The following is a 13705-nucleotide window of genomic DNA, read 5'->3' on the forward strand; positions in this document are numbered from 1 at the left end:
CGGTGACGCCTCGCTCCGGGTCCTCCCTCCGCTGTGCTCCGCCCTCTCCGGAGTCACCCTCCTCCTCCTCCTCCTCCTCCTCCTCCTCCTCCTCCTCTCCGGCCATCGACGAAACTTCAGAGGCGACTCCTCAGTCCTCAGCCGTCGGATTTATGAGTCCACGCGGAGCGACGCTGTGAGGGGAAGCGGCACAAGTCGGCATGTGAAACTTTCTGCGGCTGAAACTCGACACGTTAACGTGAAGATGAGCTCCAGGTCGTAGCCAGCGGTGAGAAACTCTCCCTCCTTTGTGTCCTCGTCTCATTTTCGAGGACATGGACATGAAAACAATCACGGCCTGAGCCGCAGGGCCGCCGTTCACTCGTTTCTCGGCGGAAATCGTCGCGTTTTGTTTTTCTTCAAAGTGCAAAATTTGCGTGTTTGTCCGCGATGCCAACGCTCAGTTTTCAATGTTTGTTTTTTCTGCGCAGACTTTCGTAAAAACCGCAAATTGAACTTCAGGCCAGTGACGTCACGTCGGCACGAGCCAGAAGCTGCTGCTCAAGAGATAAAAACTACAAAATAAAACACGAACAAAGCTTGTTCGTCTGAAACAGAGATGCAAACGTGTTATTAAGAGATTCCTGGAGAGACCACGTGAACTGCGTCCTGTGGTAGAAAGTACATGCAAGTCCTGTATTCGAGATACTTGTACTTTAGAGTATTTCCGTGTCTTGCAGCTTTATACCTGTAGTATAACTAGACGAGCACTTTTTACTCCACTCCGTTTGTCTGACAGCTTCAGTCACTTCTCAGATTACATGGCCTTCCTGTCCAATGAAAATCATCTATCTCCATTTCTATTCCTATAAATTAGTTTTTCTGATTCACTGAAGGATGAAGTTTTCCTTCATGTGTTGAGCAGATTCTCCTAAATAAACGCTTCAGAGTATATTAAAGGAAAATACGTTTTATTTGTTCCTGTAGATGAAAAAGTGTTTCTTTACTATTCACAGGTAGAAAACTTTCAGGTGAACTGTCCACTAAAGGAAACACATCAAGGGGACCCTCATGTGTTGGTGTAGATCTGAAACAATCAGCTGATTGATTCTTTGATTGATTAGTCCACTGACAGAAAGCTGCTCTGAAAACAGATCAATTGTTGAGTCAGTTTCTGATCTACAGCTTCAAATGTTGATGCTTTTTTTTCTGTTTCATCACCGTAAACGAAGTGTCTTTAGGTTTTGGTCTGTTCGTTAGAAGACATTATCATGGGCTCCAGAAAATAATGAACACTTTAAGCGTATTTATTGACCAAGTGACTAATCAGTTAACCAAGAAAATAATCAGCAGAGTCATTGCTGATTAAAATAACTTGACCGTGGGGAGTTTCCTTCACTTACTTGCTTGTGTGTCACAGGTTGGTCACTCCAGCTTCTCCGTTCTCCTGCGTCTCCTCCTGAAGTGGTGAGTTTTTCTCCTCCTTGTTGTGATGTGGTTTCTGCATGACTCTCCGGCCAAATGTTTACAGGTCGAGTGATGTAACAGGAAACAACTAACAACCACCACTGGACTGGCCCATAGCTGTTATTCTGTGTTTCTATACTTAATTATATGGTATTATATTATATGTTCTAATACATATTATGTGACTATATACTTAGTTACGTTTTTAGGAGTCATATTTTATGTACTTTTACAGTAAAAATTGCTGTTATTTTGTGTTTATATAGTGAGTTCTGTTTTTTAAGAAGATTTTTCTCTTAGTTTTATTCTCATCCTTATTCGTCTTTATTATATATACATTTGATGTTTATGTGTATGTTTAATCTGCTGCCGCCACCAAAGAATTTCTCTATCAGTTAAGTCTAAGGTGCCAGACGTTGCCCCCTAAAAAACCTCTAACCCCTGTCATTATGATTGATATGTGACATGAGTTTATATCAGAAAAGTTCACATTACTCCCTAAAATTCAGCATTTTCGTGTCTTTATCTTTGCACAGTGCTGACACTTGACTAACAGACAACATGTTTGAATAATCTCGGCCTTTTCCTTTGATTAAAGTTGCTTCTCGTTTCCTTTGAAATACTTTCTTGCAGTGGCTGTCGGTTCAGTCATGGCTCGTGGTTGCATCTGCTGCGTTAAATACATGCTCTTCCTCTTCAACCTGCTCTTCTGGGTAATTATTCCACACACACACACACATGTCCTTTAGATGTTACCGTAAATCAGCAGTGAAATCAGTCAAAGTGTTCTGATTGGATCAGCAGGAAGTGTCTGAGTTTCCTGTGTGTGTTTCAGCTGGGCGGGTGTGGGCTGTTGGGTGTCGGCGTGTGGCTGTCGGTGTCGCAGGGCAGCTTCGCCACCCTGTCGCCCTCCTTCCCGTCGCTCTCCGCCGCCAACCTCATCATCACCCTCGGCACCGTCGTCATGGTGACAGGTTTTCTGGGTTGCCTGGGTGCCATCAAGGAGAACAAGTGCCTGCTGCTGAGTGTGAGTGCACTGCAATTCCCATGATGCATCAGCGGTGTTTTTGTTTGATCCGTTTTGGTTCCAGTTAGTCGTTTGGCAGATGCTTTTATCCAAAGTGACGTACGTATGAGCTTTTCATGTCACAAGCAGGAGAGAACAACAAGAGTCAGTGCCAGGAGGCTAATTTCTGGTCCAGTCGGACACAGGTGCTGCGAGGTTTGGCCTTCAGAGTCAAATAAAGAAGTGGTCTGATACATATAAGGGGCTGACGGTTAGCTTAGCCGTGCAGCAGTTTTGAATCGCAGTTAAGTCGAGAGTACCGGCCGCTTGGTGTGTGGGAGCGGTGGAGACCTGTTTGAGGTCGAATGAGGACAGCAAAACCCCAGTCGACCGCCTGGGGTTTGTTAACATGGCTATTCATGTCTCCCATGACAATCAGTGGGGTGCCACCTTCAGGAACGGCTGAGAGTAGCCTGTACTACTGTCCAGTTCAGCTATGAAGTTCTCCAGTAGCCCAGGTGGGCGATATAAGACCAATATGTACAGCTCAATGGGAGCAGTGACCATTACTGCATGAAATTCAAAGAAGGAGTTATTGCTTAGAGGAGTGAGCTTAGTGAATTTCCAGTTTTTGGAAATGAGTGCGCCCGTGCCACCTCCATGTCCATCAGGACGAGGTGTGTGGGAGAAAGAAGAGTCCGCTGAAAGCTGAGCTGGTGTGGCTGTGTCTTCCAGACGGATCCAGGCTTCATCAGGGCTGGTGCCTGAATCTGATGTAGATTTGTGAAGTGCTCGGATAAATTCTGCTTTGTTTACAGCAGATTGGCAATTCCACGGGCCTCTCTCTTCAAGAGCTTAGTGAGCTGTGTTATGCTGTGTTATGCTGTGTTCAGGTTGTGTCGGACGTTACGGCAACTCACTGGTGAAAAGCGATGATGTAGAAAAAGTTGTCATCTAAACATTTTGGGAGTTCATGTATATTGTTTGCTATATTTTTTTTTTCTACAGGGATTGTTATGGTGGTAATATGAGAAAAGTCAGGATCAAGTCCAACTTATTCATGTAGTTCATGTTTCCTGTAACTAAAATGCACCATTAGTGTGTCCTGCATGTTTCTGCTCATGTTAACATGGAAGGTTTTTTTCCATCTTCCTTTTTCTTATAATTTTCTTCAGTTTTTCATCGTTCTGTTGGTCATCCTCTTGGCTGAACTCATCCTCCTCATCCTGTTCTTTGTCTACACTGACAAGGTAAGACTGTGCAACATTCACATTTATTTATTCTCCTGCTGTACATGAGCATGCCTGCCTACGTATCCCATGGTCCACCTCTTCACCTCTGTTTGCCCAGGTGAGTGAAAATGCCAGACGGGACCTGAAAGAAGGGCTGGTTCTGTACAACACAGACAACAATGCCGGCCTGAGGGATGCATGGAACACCATACAGGGAGAGGTGTGTTACACACATAGACAGCTTTTTGTTTTAAGCCTGGAAAAGTTAATGTTGACCAGTAAGTTAACAACCGAGCCTTCTGCCTGTTTGGAGTGAATTTTAAAAAGTTCGATAGTTTCTTCCATTTCTTTTGATTTAAGTGTTGGAGCTCTTGTTTTTAATTCATCATCCTGTGATGCTCTTAGTACCCTCAGCTTTAATTTACATTAGCTCTTCAGTTAATAGTAAACGCCTCACGGTTTCCTTCCCTCCTGCCTGTGCACCAGTGGCGATGTTGTGGCGTGATAAACCATAACGACTGGTACGCCGCCCTGCACGAGAACGTGGTGCCTGACCGCTGCTGCCAGCAGTTTTACCAGGGCTGCGGACGCAACGCCTCCAACACCTTCTGGACACGGGTCAGTGCGGCCATTAAGTCTAACAATTGGTATTTTGGGAAATGCACATATTTGCTTTCTTGCTGATTGTTGCATGATTGTTTGCTGTGTATGAAGCCACAAAGACTGGAAGCAGCTCGCATGGTTTAAAAATAGATCTGCCCACTAGAACCTCTGAGGCTCAATCATTTTTAATGAACAAAGATATAATGTGTTCATTAGGAGCTTTAGAGCATGCCTTTGTTTACAGCCAGTATGCTAAGCTAACAGGCTGCTGACTATAGTTTAATACTTTACAGATCTGAGAGTGGCGCTAATCTTAAACTCTCTGCAATATGTTTCTACAGCGTTCCTTTAAATAAGGAACAAAACAATAGAACCTCACGTTCAGCTTCACTGTGTCGTTAATAACTGATCAGAGCTGAGGGTGCTCTGCCCCCCCCCCCCCCCCCTCTCTAATTACTGTTGCTGTGTGTTTTCAGGGTTGCTATGAGAAGGTGGAGGAGTGGCTGGATGACAACAAACACCTTCTGGGAACCATCGCCATGTGTGTGTTGGTCATACAGGTAAGCTCCTCTTTACATAGTCTTTAACCCTCAGACAGCACTTGTTTATTTATTGTAATGTTGTTGTTGTTTTTTTTTTTTGTCCTTTTGCTTGGCAGCTCCTCGGCATGGCTTTCTCTATGACGCTTTACCAACAGATCCACCGAGCAGGGAAGAAGTATGAAGCCTGACGGGATGAACGCAGCCATGCTGTTGGTTTTGGGGACATGAATATATCTGTCTGTTACCCTCACTGTTGTTTATAGTTGAAATAAGCCAGTTATTGTGTGTCACTACAGCCTTTTATCTCACATTCCTTCATCTATCCACCCACTTGTTGTTGTGAATAGCATTTCAACTAGTCTTTCTTACATTTCGCTTCGGAAAACAACACTATAACGCGTGTTTTCGTGTAAACTGTTTGTGATGAGGATCGGCCTGTGACAGTCGGAGCTGAGAGAAAAGGGGTTTTTTTATCTTGGTTGTTTAAAGTCAGACCTGTGTTAAGCAGAATTGGATCTATTCAGATAGAGTAAAACAAGCTGTGTGTACTAACATGTTCAATAAAAGCACTCTGCACAAACGTAGCGATGAGCACGGACTCGTTGACCTCGTTACTGTTCTTCACTCTTCTGTTATCTGCTTTCACCCTGACTGTCAGACAGCAGCTCTTTGATTTGAAGGATAAAAACAGGGTGAGCATCAGGTCACGTTTAACTTTAACAAAGGTCACATGGTATCAATCAATCAACCGTTTGATCACCTTTACCCATTTCTTGTTTCGGAGCTGATAATGAAATTCCTGCCTGCTGTTGTCACTGATGATTTATTGAAGGTGAGTTTTTCTCTTACAGAAACAGAAGTGAAGACACATTTTCATTAACAGTTAACATGACATTTATCAGAAGACGCTGGTTTTTAGAGGACTTGTTAACACTGGTTTGACAGCAGTTAACTGATTCGATTGAAGCTGATTTTTAGGTCAATACTAACATCAAGGAACATTTTGAGAATTACAGTACGGCTTCCCAAAATGTTCCTAATGTGTTAAATATTAGCTGCAGCCTGTTAGCTTAGCCTAGCAAAAATATCAGGACATGGGAGTCAGTCTAGGTCGTCAGGCAACCAGCGGAGACTCCAGGAAGTAGACAGAGCTCTGCTGGCTACCTGCTGTGTTTGTCAGTGTGATTAACAATACCTTCAGTAATCTGACAGGCTCAGCAGGAAGCTGTCTTCTGGTTATAAGTTCATGGTTTTCTCGTTATCGTAGACGACGTTGCCTTTAATGACGACGTATCGGATTAGCTCCTGATGTCCTCCGAGCTGGTAGATCAGATGCTCCCATCTGCAATGAAACACACAGGAGAAGGTCTGATAGACACAAATATATCAACAGACACGAGCAGGAATTCACAAAAGACAAAATATAGATTAGATTAGACTTGGTGCTACGGTCGAATCAGATGATTTATAGTATGTTACAGTAGGTATTATTTGCATGTAGCATTTTGGAAGAACAACATCGGACACAGCGAACAGGACGTCCTATAAACTACCATTCACTGCTTCTGCTGTCACTAAAAATGTGTTCTTAATTAATCTGTATGTTAAAACAATAGTAAAAAATATGCTTGTTAAAGATACAATTTACCCGATTCTTCCTGCATGACTTAAAACAGGAAAGTGCTCCAAAACAGTCATATATGTAAAATGTATTACATGGTATATTGGAAATCCCCTCTTGTTTATTCATTAAAAATTACATTTTTTTAAGTATTTAACATGCATTTTCTGAATAGATCAGCCAAGAAAAGAACTAACCTTAATCTTTAAATACAGTGTGGATCTACAACATGTCACCATGTACATAAAAACACAAAACTGGACACATACTGTTGCCTTATGATGTCAGTTTTCAGCATGAATTTAGCTCACAGTAATGCCATAATGTTATATTCCACATAAAACTTAATCAATGGTGGAAGAAGAATTGACATTCTCTGAGTAACAGCAGCAATACTACACTGTAAACAAAAACTGCATTACAAGTAAAAGTCCTGTGTTTCTAATTCTATCGAAGTAAAAGAGTTGAAAAATGGCTCCGCTGGGTGTTAAACTGTCATTCATTACATTATTGCTGATACATTAATGTTTTTTACTGCTGTAGTTGCTTGAGATGGTGCTTAATGCTTCACAACAAATATATAAAATAGTGATGTTTTGAACATGAATATATACATTTCAATCTGAAAACTTACTCTAACCTTCAAATATTTAGTGGAGTAGAAGTATAATGGAACATAATGTGGGAATACTCAGTATTTATGTGAGTGGATTTACCGTGCGGCGTTGAGGATCAGCAGGTCTCCATGTTTTCTGACCTCCAGGGAGCCGTGTGTGTGGGAGCGCCCGAGGGCGTAGGCGGCGTTGATGGTGGCCGCAGCCAAAGCCTCCGGCATGGACATCCTCATGTTAACACAGGCCAGGTGCATGACCAACGGCTGAGGAGGGGGGACAGGACAGAGACACGGCATGAGCTGTGACCCCCACAGTCCTCCTCTGCATTTCACCTCCACACCGCTCCCGTTGGACTCACCATGGAGCAGCAGTAGGCGTTGGGGTTGAAGTCGCTGCCGAGGGCAACGATCACCCCGGCGTCCAGCATGTCTCTGGCCCGAGGCTGAGGCAGCCTGAACACACACAGGTTACCAGACAAGTCAGGGTGTGTGAGCGTTTGTGTGTGGTCCTTTCCTTCAGTAAAAGTACTAACAGCACAGTGCAAAAACAGTCCAGTACAAGTAGAAGTCCTGCATCTAAAATCTTCCTTTAAGTAAAAGTATGCAAGCATAATTCAGAAAATGGACTTCAAAGTGTTGGAATAAAAAATTTGTGCAGAAAAACTGCTGCTGTGTCTGATGTATTATTATATATCAAATCAATGTTCAAATATGTTGAAATTACTAAAAGGAAAAACAACAAGTCGTAACATTTGGGAAGCTGTAACTTTGAAATGTTTGGTGTTTTTGGCTGAAAAATGCTAATACTTGAGTAAATGTACTTAAATACATTCCACCACAAGTGTCACAGTACCGTAGGATGTAAGCTGTCGTTGGCAGGAGGACGGCGGCGGTTTTTGCTGTTGCCATGGCAGCGATGCCCTCGTCTGTGACCTCCTCCAGGTGACTGATGGCTAAAGCTCCGAGCTCTGCGCCCAGCTGACAAACATACATTCGGGTTAGCAAGATTAAGTGATGTCGCATGAGTCAGCATTGGTTGAGTCTGAAACTAAAATTTTAAAAAATGAGGTTGAGAGGTGAGATTAGCCACAACAGCTAACATACATGAATCTGACTGAACTTTCAGCCGTCGAACTGCAATATGGGTAATGTAGGCTCCAGGTTTTAACGTAACGTTCAGGTTTGTGCTGACTGTGTCAGAGAGGCGTTCACTCAGAGGCTGGAGCTCTTCAGGAGTCTGTGATACCTGAGCGGAGTTCATGGGATGAAGCTCATCTCCGTGGAAGTTGATGTTGAGGCCCATGTCTTTGCCAGCCTGCAGGATGGAGCGAGTGGAGCCGAGGTCAAACACTCCCTGCTCGCAGAACACGTCGATGTTGTCCACGCGGAGAGTCCCGGCAGACATCTTCTCCTTCAGACGTGGCAGCTGAACGCGCAGGATGTCCTCTGTGGCTTCTGCAACCGTCTTCCCTCTGAATAAAGCACAGAGAAGCACAGTGGAGGCTGAATTTCCTGGATGTGATGTGAAATGAGATCACTGAAGACGGTCCATACTTGGGCACTGCGTGGGCTCCGCAGTAGGTTGAGGAGATGTTGATGGGTACGCTGCGTCTGGCCTCCTCGATCACCTCCAGCATCTTGAGCTCGGTCTGCAGCTCCAGGCCGTACCCGCTCTTACACTCCACCAGCGTTGTGCCCGCTCGCTGCATCCGGACCAGCCTGCTGCAGAGGGAGGCCAGCAGCTCCGAGGACCTGGCGGCTCGAGTGTGCTCCACCGTGAAGTGGATCCCTCCACCGGCCCGGTGCACGTCCATGTAGGTGGCACCTGCCAGCTGTGAGAATAACAAGCGTTTCATGAACCTTTGAGCTGTCGTGGCTGTGGAATTTAGATAAAAATGGTCAAAACATATTTACCTTCATTGCAAATTCATGCACTCTGTCACCAGCCCAGACTGGATGTGTGTGGGCATCAACCAACCCTGAAACGAGATGGTAACTGAAGCCACGATCACTGATGTTGTTATTGTATTAATAGCTCATTTGGCTTCTGCTGAGCTGATGTGCAAAAGCATAAAAGTCCCAGCTGACACTCACCAGGCAGGACACACATTCCTGCAGCATCGATCACTTTATCAAAGGACGCCTCTGAATACTGGGCTCTGATGATTTCAGCAGGCCCCACAGCTTTAATCAGACCGTCACTGCATGAAAACCATCAGATACTTGAGGTTCAACAGGTACTTAAAAGCACAGCATGGAAGTTAACACAGTCAAACTCCAGATGTTCTAACATGGAGGATAAACCTTTTTGTAACGCGACACCTTCAGGCCAAACTAGTTTTTTACCCCACTAATGGTGAGCAATAATAACAAATAAGTAATTGTCCAAAAACCAAAATATCCACCAATATTTTAAACATAAGGAAATAAAGTGACATTAATAAATATTGGTGGCAAAGGTTTTCAACCTTTCAGTACTTTTGTTTGTTGTGTAATGAGCCACTACAGCCTGCAGGGGCCGCCACTGTGCATTATTTCACATGAGACCTGTTCTGCAAAAGAATACATTCATTTGAGCTTTTACCAAAAAAAACCTTCCCAAGCTGCAGATCAGCTGTGCTGACATTCAGTCTGCAGGTGTGAAGGAAAGCTACATGAGAGCTAAAGCTACATGTCATTTCTTCACTAACTCACACCAAGTTGAATAAAACGTGGAGAACTCACCTTCCGATTACTACGCTCCCATTTTCAATCACACAAAGATTTTGCATCTCGTGTTTGGTCACGTACTTCTCTCCATTGTTGCAGATCAGAACCACCTGTTTGGCATTCTTCACCAGCAGTCTGTAATTACTGGACATTTTGATTCATCCAAAGCAGACACTTGCTTCACAGTGACTGGGTTTCAACTAGTTTGGGAACAAGGCAAATATTTGTGCAGGAGAGCAGAGTTTAAAGTGCACAGAGAGGGGCGGCGCTTCTGCCAGACATCTGAGACATTTACCTTGTGATTATCTCTATAATTAAAGAGCAACTTTTGTTAGATATCACATAGAAAAACCACAACCACCAGTTTAAGAAAGGGTATAATCATTTATTGTGTCTGTATCACAATGTCATAACATAAAATTGGCCTCACATACGGTAGAAAAAAAAAAAAAATCATTTTCAAAACTGCTTGAAAAATAACCAAAAAACCCCAAGCGTCCATCGGTTTCACATGGTGAAAACACAAACACACATTAAGTCAGCTACGAGGTACAGTCACACTCAGACAGAGCAACAGGCCGAGTCTCTTCATCACTCCCTCATCTCTCCGTCTTCTTCCTCTTCTTCTACACCTCTGATGTACAAAACATTATTGCACCTGTAGGTATGAAAAGCAGCTGTTAGCATGTTAGCACACACAAACTACAGCCAGATGAAGACACAAGGGGAGGATCATGTTGTGCTTCGCTGCTTTCACCACTGATTTCTTGGAGAAATGACACGTGAATTATTAACACTGGTTAGTTATTTAAGTTAGAAATTTAAAGGATGTAAAAAAAAAACAAAAAACAACCTGATTCTGCCTTTGCTGCCAGATTTTGTTATGTTTTCTTGGCAAAGACCCTTAAAAAAAACAGCATGATCTTCTTTTAAGTAACAGCAAATGTAAAACTAAGTAATCAACTAAAGAAGCCTGAACTGACCGAGAATAAAGATGAAAAGATGTTACCATACCTGATAAGCACTTCACCAAGGTGACCTGCCAATGCTCCGTCCACATACTCTTCTGTGTTTGCCAGCTGTCGGGAAAACACGTAAATATAAAGGTCAAGTGTATTTGCACTGTTTGATAATAGGAAGGCAGGTACTTTTTACACTGACCTTAGATTGGGATAATATAATCCCAATAAAATATGAGAAAGAGAAAAATGCTTTCTGCATATTTTTTACTGCAGAAGAAGAGACGTTGGCAGCTGTGAGATGAACGTACAGACAGGAAAACGGTGTTTGAGGTGGTCACAGCACACTCAGACCCCATAAACTATATGACAAAGGATCTTTTAAAAGATGCTGCTTTTATGGGCGGCATGTGCAGCCACTGCTACAAACAGTTGTGGTTTATCTTTTCCACTCAATAAATCAAACACTGTGTCAGAAAAAAAAGAGAGAGGACACTTTCTGAGCGTAAAATCGACAGCTGAAATTGGTGCACAAAAGCACAGCTGTTATACTTTGCTTAAATTAAAGAAAGGTTTGTTCACTCGCACTGTGCGCAGTCGCCGGCAGGCTGCTTACGTTAAGGTCGCGAGGAAGCTCTGAAGCTTATACAGAATGTCTAATTTTATATGACTCTTGTAACTTCACGAGACAGTTTTAACAGATAACTTAGTTGACTGTTTGGGGTGGCCAGAAGCACACGATCCTTTAAAGGTGTGGAAAAATTCAAAGTCAAGAGGGAACAAGTCAAAGTGTGAAATTAACAAACATGCAGCTCTGCTTGGTTGAGATACTAGTGGATCAACAATGTCACAACATCCCAAAAGAGCTTTGGTTTTCTCTTTATGCAAGTAAGGCATAAAATAAACAGTGTTACTCTTACCTGCATATTCATGTACCCATCCACAGACACCAGGTAGCCCTTGTACTCCATACCCCACTTCAGTTTCACCATCACTGGTTTTCCTGTCAGGCCGTTCAGGAATGGTTTTGGGTTCAGAGGTAAACTCTATGGAGGACGAAGATGAGGTGGGTTATAATACACACTTTACTACACTGAACGTTGACTATATTAGATAAATACACATGTATACAACGACAGCATCTGCCAATAATATTCAGGGAATTACTGACTGTTGCAAAACATACCAGTCTCCATGAAGCAAAGCTCATGCCGAGGTCAGTTTAAAAAACCTGCCAAATAACTGTGATGCGGCATATCACCACCATACATCATATCAAATCATGTATCTATGGCTTTTTCTGATATGTGTAGTTATAATAATAAATTCGGCACAAAACATTTTACTGGTTGTCATTTGAAATATAAAACAGCTTATTGAAGACCTACTGCTGGTATCCTGTATCCTATAGAACACAACGTACCAAAGCCTAAAAGCATTATGAGGAATTAAACAACCATTTTTGTAACGTTATCATTTTGTTCATCGAGAGTGTGCGGCCTTCAGCAAACAGCAAGTCAGTGAGGATGTGGACAGGCCAGGCAACCAAAACAAGCAACGATATCTTTACGGGTAGAGATATGAAGCCAAGTGAAGCAAATGTTACGTAGTATAAAACGTACGGTTTGCCGATACGCATATGCTAGCTAGATTATACGATAGCTACGGATAGAGTTTGGTTTGAACTTCTCTCTGCATAAAGTGGGCCAAAGTCAAATAAATGCAATAAACCAGCCTCATTACTCTTTACGTAACCTAAGTAAATTTCATATATTAGGCTGCTTGTGTGAGTAAACGTGAGAGTCATTCATTCAATTGAAATCATGAATGAGAAGCTAACATAGCTAATGCTAGCTAGAAAATAGGCTACTATCTTTGCGCGGTGATAATAAAAACAATCCTTCAAAACATGTAACGAATTGATAGTAAACGTTAGTAAGATATACTCACCATTTCTCTCCTATTTAATTCTGTCTGGGACTTCGTAATTGTTGTAACTTTTCGTCACAATAACGTTTGCACTTCGCAAACCAGAACACGCTTTACCGCCGAACAGGAAGTGCAACACTTTGACCTCTGAGGAGTCTGTGTGTTTACGTACTGCCCCCTAGTGGTTTGGAGTTAACACTACAATGTCGGTCAATTACAGTCAATACAACATACAATACATTCAGCCTCATAACAAAGACACACACAAAATACTACTCCGTGAGGTGATAGAAAACTACATGCTTTATTTCAGTCTATTACATTTTTTGAAATTATTTTTAAGTTTATATTTTGTTTAAGTTAGACACATAGATTAATTCAACAATTGATTTGTGCTGTTGCCGTCATCCTCTTCTTGTCGTTGACTCTAAAACCTCAAAATAATCAGTTTACTGTTAAATGAACAATCATTTCATTTCTACCTAAAGCTTAAAATGAGTCTGTGATCCTCAGAGTTGAGTTTAAAGTGACTTTATATTACCTCATGACATGTATTATTCACTCTTGCATCATAATAACATGCTGGAAAGGACATTCTTTAAAGACTTGTCATACAACTGCTGTAAATTTAAGTCCAAAGCAAATGAAATTTCTTTCTGAAGTATATCCAGCATCGCTGTCAATCTCTCTATCTTTAACTTCATTGTTTGTGCAAAACCAGCTCCGTAGAATATTTCACTTTAAAAATTAATCTTGCCCAAGAATTATTCAGTAATTGAAAACTCTGACCAGTTTAGGAGAAAATAGTGAAATGAGTGTCATATCTGGGTCGTGCTGGCTCCCGGTCTGGGCAGCTATTTCTCTTGAGGCACAAACAGTCTGAAGATTTCACTCATTTTTCTGCGCTGAAGCGTTCAACTGTTACTAAAGCATCTGACAAGTTCAAACCTGATACTCTGAATATAACTAACATCTGATTTCCCGCAGTAAAGGGCTGGGTTCTGTCAGAAAATTCCTCTGAAATTGCAGCAGAACTTTCTTCGCA

At 42.4% G+C, this 13705-nt stretch overlaps 3 protein-coding genes across 3 annotated transcripts; 1 reads left to right on the plus strand and 2 right to left on the minus strand.

The window, feature by feature from the left end:
- Positions 1-100: 100 nt before the first annotated feature.
- LOC143314749 (tetraspanin-9) lies at positions 101-5413 on the plus strand. The gene is made up of 9 exons (XM_076721867.1): positions 101-268; positions 1400-1446; positions 2080-2159; positions 2282-2473; positions 3628-3702; positions 3803-3904; positions 4171-4302; positions 4764-4847; positions 4946-5413. The coding sequence occupies exons 3-9, from the start codon at positions 2097-2099 to the stop codon at positions 5015-5017; spliced, it is 720 nt and encodes a 239-aa protein (XP_076577982.1). The 5' UTR covers positions 101-268; positions 1400-1446; positions 2080-2096; the 3' UTR covers positions 5018-5413.
- A 227-nt stretch (positions 5414-5640) lies between these two features.
- On the minus strand, positions 5641-10014 carry amdhd1 (amidohydrolase domain containing 1). Its single transcript, XM_076721869.1, has 9 exons — positions 9788-10014; positions 9158-9264; positions 8978-9042; positions 8618-8895; positions 8310-8535; positions 7917-8041; positions 7423-7516; positions 7167-7327; positions 5641-6171 (listed from the first exon to the last, which is right to left on the minus strand). Exons 1-9 carry the CDS (start codon positions 9922-9924, stop codon positions 6066-6068), a joined length of 1299 nt encoding a protein of 432 aa, XP_076577984.1. The 5' UTR covers positions 9925-10014; the 3' UTR covers positions 5641-6065.
- Positions 10015-10136: 122 nt separating this feature from the next.
- Positions 10137-12797, minus strand: snrpf (small nuclear ribonucleoprotein polypeptide F). The gene is made up of 4 exons (XM_076721868.1): positions 12682-12797; positions 11652-11777; positions 10787-10851; positions 10137-10430 (listed from the first exon to the last, which is right to left on the minus strand). The coding sequence occupies exons 1-4, from the start codon at positions 12682-12684 to the stop codon at positions 10364-10366; spliced, it is 261 nt and encodes an 86-aa protein (XP_076577983.1). The 5' UTR covers positions 12685-12797; the 3' UTR covers positions 10137-10363.
- Between the last annotated feature and the right edge of the window lie 908 nt (positions 12798-13705).

This window comes from Chaetodon auriga, chromosome 22, assembly GCF_051107435.1.
Source record: "Chaetodon auriga isolate fChaAug3 chromosome 22, fChaAug3.hap1, whole genome shotgun sequence".
In the NCBI taxonomy this organism is placed as follows: Eukaryota; Metazoa; Chordata; class Actinopteri; order Chaetodontiformes; family Chaetodontidae; genus Chaetodon; species Chaetodon auriga.

Bases quoted from the DNA above. Each gene is read 5' to 3' on its own strand.
- LOC143314749 (XM_076721867.1), top strand. From the start codon at position 2,097: ATGGCTCGTGGTTGCATCTGCTGCGTTAAATACATGCTCTTCCTCTTC. The intron at 2,160-2,281 runs GTAATTATTCCA...TGTGTGTTTCAG, and splicing joins TCTTCAACCTGCTCTTCTGG to CTGGGCGGGTGTGGGCTGTT. The intron at 3,703-3,802 runs GTAAGACTGTGC...CTGTTTGCCCAG, and splicing joins TCTTTGTCTACACTGACAAG to GTGAGTGAAAATGCCAGACG.
- amdhd1 (XM_076721869.1), bottom strand. From the start codon at position 9,924: ATGTCCAGTAATTACAGACTGCTGGTGAAGAATGCCAAACAGGTGGTT. The intron at 8,042-8,309 runs GTATCACAGACT...TATGTTTGTCAG, and splicing joins ATCCCATGAACTCCGCTCAG to CTGGGCGCAGAGCTCGGAGC. The intron at 7,517-7,916 runs GTACTGTGACAC...GTGTGTGTTCAG, and splicing joins ACGACAGCTTACATCCTACG to GCTGCCTCAGCCTCGGGCCA.
- snrpf (XM_076721868.1), bottom strand. The intron at 10,852-11,651 runs GTAAGAGTAACA...TTTTCCCGACAG, and splicing joins ATGGGTACATGAATATGCAG to CTGGCAAACACAGAAGAGTA. The intron at 10,431-10,786 runs GTATGGTAACAT...TCATACCTACAG, and splicing joins CTTGGTGAAGTGCTTATCAG to GTGCAATAATGTTTTGTACA.